At 30.8% G+C, this 9,015-nt stretch overlaps 1 protein-coding gene and 1 long non-coding RNA gene across 3 annotated transcripts in view; both read right to left on the bottom strand.

The window, feature by feature from the left end:
• Nucleotides 1–1,849: 1,849 nt before the first annotated feature.
• Nucleotides 1,850–3,719, bottom strand: LOC108740538. Its single transcript, XR_001938349.1, has 3 exons — nt 2,937–3,719; nt 2,653–2,790; nt 1,850–2,532 (listed from the first exon to the last, which is right to left on the bottom strand). It is a non-coding gene; the product is annotated as an uncharacterized LOC108740538 (long non-coding RNA).
• Nucleotides 3,720–5,038: 1,319 nt separating this feature from the next.
• Nucleotides 5,039–9,015, bottom strand: part of LOC108740537 (double-stranded RNA-binding protein Staufen homolog 2) — a 7,843-nt gene continuing 3,866 nt past the window's right edge. Inside the window, exons 5-11 of one of the 2 annotated variants that reach the window (XM_018474892.1) lie at nt 7,838–8,119; nt 7,382–7,778; nt 6,871–7,319; nt 6,478–6,813; nt 6,130–6,372; nt 5,502–5,626; nt 5,039–5,317 (exon numbers count right to left, since the gene is read on the bottom strand). In XM_018474892.1, the coding sequence (XP_018330394.1) occupies nt 5,248–5,317; nt 5,502–5,626; nt 6,130–6,372; nt 6,478–6,813; nt 6,871–7,319; nt 7,382–7,778; nt 7,838–8,119 (1,902 nt within the window). In that variant the 3' untranslated portion in view covers nt 5,039–5,247. Of the gene's footprint in view, nt 5,318–5,501; nt 5,627–5,814; nt 5,921–6,129; nt 6,373–6,477; nt 6,814–6,870; nt 7,320–7,381; nt 7,779–7,837; nt 8,120–9,015 lie in introns of those variants that run through there. The other variant, XR_001938348.1, reaches the window with a different exon arrangement.

The raw sequence follows: 9,015 nt of genomic DNA, 5'->3' as shown, positions 1-9,015 counted from the left end.
AATGAAATTAAGAAACTTAGTAATTGCAGTATAACATTTAAGAAGTACCTTATTGTTATTTAAACAATAAATGTAAACATTTAAAGTTTATTTAGCCTATTAATAAACGATTTCTGTGGTTTAAATTTCCTGTTCCCAAATTATTAATGGCCTTCATGTAGGAAATACGATAAATAACGTTAGACCACAGGATAAATAAATTAATTTACACTCGAATTTATCTGATCTGTGGATTTTAGTTATAAAAAAGTTGGAGCATTTCTAAATGGATAGGTAACCAGCTAAAATTTGCAATTAGTTTGTACTTTTATGTACTATGTTATCTTTTGGTTTTCTTTAAATACCTAAATACCTACAGGAACGTAAGAAGTTTTAGTTATAAACGCGTTGTGAAAAAATTGATAAGCACCTTCCATTGGCATAAGAGTGGGAAATTATCATTTTCATTTGTATATTATTTTCTTTAAAGAATTATATAACTAAAACTTCGTTTATTTTTATTGGCACGTAATTTAAAAACACGGATTTTTTGAAAATACAATACTTTTTGAAGACTTCCGATGCCTACAAAAGAAGTAGCTGTTAAAAAAAACTTAATCTTTGGACAGAAAATTAAAAATTAAATTCATTGCTTTATTCATATCGTTGTTACTATATGCTTACTAAAAAAATAAAGTACATTACTTTTATTCTTTATCAATCGCTATTTTTGATTAACAAGCATCTATCTTCTTGACTATTATTGCTTTATTACATTTTTATACTTTCATCACAATCTTCCCAAGTAAAACTAACAGTTTTTTGTCCGCATATTTAACTATAATCATCTTTGACTATCAGAGAACGTATAAAAAGTTGTAATGTACGGGACACAACGTAAAAATGATCACATTACAGAAATATACAACACAAACTGATAAAACTTCATTTACAATAAGTGTTAGGTATTGTAAAATCATAATTATTTTTATAGATTGCTTACGTACCAAATAAATTTAGATTATTTTATTAAAATCCAAAAATTTAGTTGCTTACAAATTTCTAATCGTACTGTAGTATTTCTATCTTTAACTCGACAACAGCGCCCTCATTTCGCGCGAAGGTATCATCATAATTTGAATTTAAAATACAAATTCTTTTAAATCCCCTGGCGACTGCTGGTTCTTCAAATAGGCAACCCAATTTACTGCAAAGTATTCTGAGAGTTTTCAAAACCAGGGTTTAGAAAATATTAACAATTAAGAAATAAAAACGTTTTTAAATTGGGGACTGGAAGTGCAAATCGATGATCTCTATGAATTTTTGTGGCAAAATCAGCAAATATTAATTTAACTGTTATTAAGTATTATTACCTAAATTAGTTGCAGAATGTGACCCTCAATGAACTGATTTTAAATGAAATTAGTTACAATAAACATTTATCAATTACAAGAATTAATAATTCGCTAATTGTTCATAATAAGATTGAAAAATAAGTAAAAAATGATCCTTTTAAATACATCTAAGCTATTCATGAACGAAAACTGCACCAAAAGCAGGATCATCATTTGTTTATGTTTTTTATATGTATTGCAAAAGTTAATCGTTCGTAATTTGTTTATGGTAAACTGCATAACAGAATTATTTCAAATTATTCAATAAGTTAACGGAAATGAGCCAAGTTCAAAATGAAAGACTAAACCTAAAGAGATTTTAGGTTTCACCGTTTTTCTAGTTATTCTGCATTTCTAATAAGACAATAAAAATTAATTTTGAAACATTTCAAAGTTTCAACTTATATATAACTACAAAATAATTAACATAAATGAATGTGCACGGTTTCAACAAAAAAAGATAATAAACTACATAAAAAAAATTACTTCAAAAATCTATTTTCTATATTTACTGAAAAAAAAAATAAAACTTACAGTATGAATTAGTTATTAATTCTTCCCCAATAGTATCAATGATAAATAGAAAACAAGCCAGATGAAAAGGCTTCTTTAGTGTTGACTATAGTCAAGAAATCAATTTTTCTAGGTATTCCGGAACACCTTAACGCAAAATGATGGTGTATACTTTTAATCAGAAACCTTTACTTGGTTGTTTTTTTATTTAACATTAAGGTATGATTTTTTTATAACAAAGGTTAAGAGTCAAAAATTCATTAAGAAAACGCCTAAAAAACTCAATTATTGTACGAATTAATTAATAAATTTCATTAAGTAACGTTAAATAAAAGACTCCAATAATAATTTATCATAAGACAATTACCCCAAAAATAAATATTAAGGATACTGAAGTATCTTTTTTACAGAAGTCAAAAATTAGTAATTTCTTTATAAAGACAATTTTAAAAATCAATTACAGTTCTTTTTCTTAATACTTACTAGATGTTATTTAACAAATAAGTGACAGTAATAAGCAAAAACATGACTGTAAAATAAGTAAAAAGTAAATTACTAAACATGTAAATCTTACCTTGATTAATCGAAGGATCATCAACGTTAACTGATTTTTTCTTTCTGTAGAAGGCTTTAGCACTTGTTCAAACTGCAAAAATACATAACAAAACAAATAAGTATGTTGCTAATAAGAAAATGTAAACAAAATAACTATTGTTAAGGTTGTGATAATATAATAGTTTCTTTGTTATGAGAATAATAGACATACCGCTATTCTTGATTAAAGATGTTATCACTACATAGGTGGTCTCTTGTGTAGACATTGACTATATCATGTCAGGATGATTGCTCTGACAGTAATTCCTTGGTTCTTACCATGGCGTTTATCTCGTTAACTTGTTTTCAACTGTAATTCAATTACAGCCATACATTTTTATTATGTTAATAAATAAAATGAGTAATAAAAGCATGTAACAACCACCTAGAATGGTTTTAATACAGATAATATATAAGGTAAAAATGGGAAATACATTACAAAAAAACTACAATTACCTACTGTTACTGTGAGAAATTACGTGTTGCTGAATTACTAAACAGTGAATATATTAAATTAATAATTAAATGAATACATTTAACAAATCATTAATAACTGACAATAACTGCAATTTCATAATATCAAATTATGGTCAGCTTTGCTTTCATAGATCTAAACGAGTAAGTAACAACCATAGAAATCATAGGAATGTTATGTGGTGTCTACACAGGAGCTAAACGATTGTTAGTTTTAATTAGTAAGGCAGTAACACAAAATAAGACTACATACTATTCACAGACTTGTGCATCTTTATCTTTTTTTACTTAATTATCTTATCCTTTAAACCACAACTTGCACCTAGTTGGTTAATCACGTTTGAAACATACTTGAAAAAATGTGTCTAAACCAAATGGAAACCAATTCGTATCTCCTTCTTTTTGTACCAATCAATATTTTTTAAATGCATATATGAGAAAACTTCAGCCCTCGTATATAAGCCAATTAAACATTTATTTTCAATGGTTTGTAAAAAATTACTAAATATTACACAAAATAAGGAGCGACACAACAGGGGCCATAATTCAACATATTTAAATAATTAGGGCCAATTTAAATAAAATGTTTATTGATTTCAATTTCTGATGGAGCATGCATTAATACAAATTTACTTATGTTACATATTAAAAACTTAAAGCTACAGCTAGTCATAATCTTTTTTTAATAAACCTGAATAAATAATTACAAAGTAACTGTAATGGTTAGGTTTGTTGTCGATTACATATTTGGAGAGTTAAAAGCACATTTATAAGCAGAGAACGTATAAAAAGTTGTAATGTACGGGACACAACGTAAAAATGATCACATTACAGAAATATACAACACAAACTGATAAAACTTCATTTACAATAAGTGTTAGGTATTGTAAAATCATAATTATTTTTATAGATTGCTTACGTACCAAATAAATTTAGATTATTTTATTAAAATCCAAAAATTTAGTTGCTTACAAATTTCTAATCGTACTGTAGTATTTCTATCTTTAACTCGACAACAGCGCCCTCATTTCGCGCGAAGGTATCATCATAATTTGAATTTAAAATACAAATTGTTTTAAATCTCCTGACGACTGCTGGTCCTTTAAATAGGCAACCCAAATTACTGCAAAGTATTCTGAGAGTTAGGCTGCGGTAGCAATTTTGAATTCCTTCACTTATCATTAGACTCGGCTTTCAAAACCAGGGTTTAGAAAATATTAACAATTAAGAAATAAAAACGTTTTTAAATTGGGGACTGGAAGTGCAAGTCGATGTTCTCTATGAATTTTTATGGCAAAATGTAGTGGAGCTATAAACGCNCAACATATTTAAATAATTAGGGCCAATTTAAATAAAATGTTTATTGATTTCAATTTCTGATGGAGCATGCATTAATACAAATTTACTTATGTTACATATTAAAAACTTAAAGCTACAGCTAGTCATAATCTTTTTTTAATAAACCTGAATAAATAATTACAAAGTAACTGTAATGGTTAGGTTTGTTGTCGATTACATATTTGGAGAGTTAAAAGCACATTTATAAGCCCCTTGAATACTGAAATCAATCTACAAAGAAATTTTAACTCATCAGCAGATCAGAATTGCATAGCACTAGAGAACATCAATACTGTAATAATAAGGCGCAGTTATGGTTTGAAGTAAGGCAAAACTTGATTACATTTCGTTTATATCAAATAATTTATATTTAAGGTAAACACAGGCAAAATACGATGCCGAATAGAAGGGCAAACGCTAAATCATGCCTAAGCCCCTCATTTATTTAGCTACGAACTACAACGAACTGCGCCCTATTCACTCTAAATAGACAATTGCATAGCTTAAAAACATCTAGGATTACATTTGTATGTTAATGTATTAAAATACTTCTACGTTAATCAAAATTTTAACAATCTTAAGAGTGTAAAGTTCCCAAATATCAATTCTGAACTACTGTTTCCCTATTGAGCTTTCTGCCCTCAAAAAGCCAATGGGAAGCACTGTATATAGCCAAGTGAATAAGCTATATGACAACAAATTACAGTAACATGAAATCATTTCATATAATGTTTATATGGTATGAAATCATATAAAACATAAATTTAATGTAAATAACTACATGTTCCGTCCATGTCACATGGCCGCATGGAACTGAAAACTTTCTGTACCAATGAAAACCAAAAATTAAAAATACAACAATTAAATATAGATTCTAAAAAACCAAAATGGTTTTGATAAATAAGTTATTAATAAAATATCTTCATTGGTACAGACAAAAAATTTATAATGTAATCTATTTCTTAATGCCGTTTTGATTCATCTGCGTTTTCTGCACTACTTGAGGCTTGCTTGCACTCTGTACTCTAAATTAAAAACTTGATTAAATTCAATCGCAATTGTGGAAAAAACTCAAAATTTTGATTAATATCTATCCTGTTTCAAAATCAGAATGGGTGTGTGTCTTCATTATTATAATTAACGATTTCACGAAAATGAGACGTATAAGAGAGTAACAATACAATTAATCAATTAATTAATTATACATACCCCTCAATATTACTTTCTTTGTTGGGCGTTACATTATCTAATCCCAGCTCAGATAGAACATTCAGTGCTTCTAAAGCAGCCTTTTCATGAGAAGCCTCAGTTGTAGGACCCTCTCCATGACACACCTACACAAAACGTTCTATTTAATTACTTTTAACGTTCATTTATACATCCATAAGAAATACTCAACATAACTGTACTAAATCAAAGACGCAAAATTAGCATCAATCCGATAAAAAATAACTTAAAAGCAGTTAAATAATAATTAATGTTTTTTCTTAAAATTCTTAAAAATTGTTATAAAAATAGTTACCGTGTATTTATAATAATTTAGTGTTATTGACTTGTTTATAAAAGAAATAAATCAACAAAATCCATCACCGCATACTCTGATAACACCACTTGTTATATTTTCTACACTGCAACAAAAAGCAAATATCTAAAAAAAAAAAAGCAAATACAAGCAAATTATTTGGCCTAAGAAATTTGGACTAAGCATACAGAACGACAAGAACGGGAAATAACTAAATTATTGAATTCTAACTAAACAAAAAAGCATACAAAACTAGCCTCTGTAGACTATTTCATTAAGACATGCCGAAAAAAATCTATCATAAGGTAGTTGTACCTGAGGAGGCTGTGTACTGAGAGAGACCAATGTGAGGTACATTTCATGGTTAGCCTTTGGAAAATCAGAAAACTGAACCTGGACACCAAGCAGCTGAGCCAGATATAGAAGCTGTTCTTTAGCTCGAACACTTTGAGTTGCTTGTGAAGATATTTTAGATACTTGAGATTGGCCGCCTCTTTTCCCATCAGCTTGGACGCCAGATCCGGAATTTAACATATCTGAATTTACTTTTGATTTATTCTAAAACACATTTTACCTAATTACTAATCATGCGGTAAAAACCTGAAACTTACAAATAACACACCAAACTATGATCGATTATTAAATTCATACAATTACAAATACCTGCTGGAAACTGGCAGACTGATCTCCTACAAGCAAAAGCCCGGGAACCAATTGACGGCCTCCACTGCCCCCAACAGAAACTTCAGACTTTTCTTCCATGAATGTTACTTTCCGCAGCTTGTCTACCAACTCTACTTCTTTTTCAGATTTGATTACTGGTTTTGGAGGTATGTTCTGTACAGGACTGCTCGAATAACCTAATAAATTAAGCAATGCTTCTGCAGCCTTACGTTTTGCCACCTTTTTATTGGGACCTATTCCAGTACACGAGTGTCCCTTTACAGAAGCCTCTATTACAAATTCACGCCTTCTAGGAGCACCCCTTTCTTCTACTACCTTAAAAGAGAAAAACAGTGAAATAAACTGACACTATCGAAATTTATTTAATCTCACTGTGTAAACAGGTTCTTTTTCTTTATTGGCTTGTTGTATTTGTATCAGGCGCGATATTGGATTGATCTCTTCAGTATATTCTGAATTTTTGTCAGCATTAACTTTAATCAAGTTCCTAGTTTTTTTCTTAGCAACTACCCTCTTGCGTTTTAGATGAGCCATATTGTTAGTACTAATAAGTGGTCCCAATTTCGCTAGTTCCTCTAACATTTTTTCTGCAGCCCTTTTCTTCGATAATTTCTTTCCATTTCCTTCCCCATTCGCGATTAAATCCCCAACTCGGCATTGGGTCACAAAAATCTTCATATGAGGAGGGCCTTTCTCACTAAGAACCTCAAAAGTTACATTCAGAGATCTTTTAAGGGCAATTTCGTGTACCAATGAAATTGGAGATTTGAGTTCTGTACTTAAATCCTGATTAATATTTCCATTTGTCGTTACCAAGTAACCTGTTAAATTAACAATACCTAATAAAAATGACTTACTTTTTTTAACTAATTGATAACCTTACCATTTTCTTGTGTTGTATTGCATTGCTGCTGCTGCTGCTGCTGTTGCTGCTGCTGCTGGTGTTGTTGTTGTTGTTGTTGTTGCTGTTGTTGCTGCTGCTGATGTTGTTGTTCTTCAGCTTCCATTTGTTTAATATCTTCGACAGCTTTGGATGCTGCATCATGACGGGCCGCCTGAACGGTGCATCCCACGCCTGGGTATTCTCTGTCTCCAACTCGAAGGCGTACAGTTACTGGTTCTCCAGAAGGATGCTGGTAACCAGGTCTATACGGTCCATAATATCGATCATAATGGGTATGGTATCCTCGGCCCCGCCGAATATCAAAATTTGGATAACGTGGTTGCCCTGGATTATACATATTATGTCGAGGATAATAACCAGTTTGTGAAATGTATCCCTAAATAAAACAATTTTTTTAGTAATGTTCTGTACATTTTTTTAATATTGTATACTAACCTGAGGTTGATGTGATGGAACACTATCTAGCACATACACCGTTCGTTCTCCTCTTTTCATAGCTAGTGCATTCAATTCTACTGTTGGAGTGACCATACCGGGGTTCCTCAGGCCAGACCTATTAATTCGAGCAGTTTTTGGAGGAGGATGCTTCAAATCTGTCCTTTTAAGAGCCAAGGCAGCAGCAGCATGCTGGGCTTTTTTTATGCTTGGTCCTTCAGCTTCATATTCTTCATTGCCCAATTTTAAAGTAACAGTAAACAGCTTTTTGTGAGCTGGCCCCTAAAATTAATCCAAACTTGTAACACAGACAATTTCAACGTTACATTTTTACATACATATGTTAATGGCATATTATCATATTATTTTTTCAATAGTAGTGTTATATAAATTATACATAAATATACTCCACTGTATATAATTGAGAATACATAAAAAAGACGACGACAATTTAACGAAACGAAAGAATTTAATATTATGTAATAAAACTAAGTCCAATGTTGTTAATTTGTACCTGCTCTCCAGTGAGACGATACTGATGTTGAATTTTATTATATCTAGCTAATTCATTGATTAGACACATTGGGGTTTTTTCTTTAGTGTTTGCCAAGGTTGATTGTTGGGGCATAGAAGAAGTACTAGTGTTTGGTGAATTTTGCATTTGAGCTTGTTGCACCTGAGCAGAATGATCATTTTCAGAAACCGTCTGATGTGGTGGAGGTGGTTGATGTTGATGCTCTGTTGCTTCCACTGGTGCAGACTCATAGTGATATACTGAAAGCAAAAGAAATTTGTTAGAATACATGTGATTTATTTTTATAATCACATCAATTTATTATAACTGAATTACAACAAACCTTGTTGTGTAGGTTGCTGCATGATGGTTTTTGGCTGTTGAGGTTGCTGGGGCATTGAAGTCGGTGGCATAAGGGGTGGGCCTTGAGGCATAGAAACAAGTACTCCTTGAATTAAATGAAAAAACATCCATTAACATAAATTCACTTTCAAGCAGTCAAGATCTAAAATACCTGAGTGCGGTACTGGAACTGTTGGTTGTAAACTCATTAACATTGGCTGAGTACCACGATTTGGGGGCATTTGCTGCACTCTACAATAAAAGGGTAAAATAAAACTAAACTGTGAGAAGTAAATGGTAACATTATTATAATTAAAATACA

This window comes from Agrilus planipennis, unplaced genomic scaffold, assembly GCF_000699045.2.
Source record: "Agrilus planipennis isolate EAB-ADULT unplaced genomic scaffold, Apla_2.0 scaffold179, whole genome shotgun sequence".
NCBI lineage: Eukaryota > Metazoa > Arthropoda > Insecta > Coleoptera > Buprestidae > Agrilus > Agrilus planipennis.
This window is presented reverse-complemented; position numbering and strand designations above follow the sequence as displayed.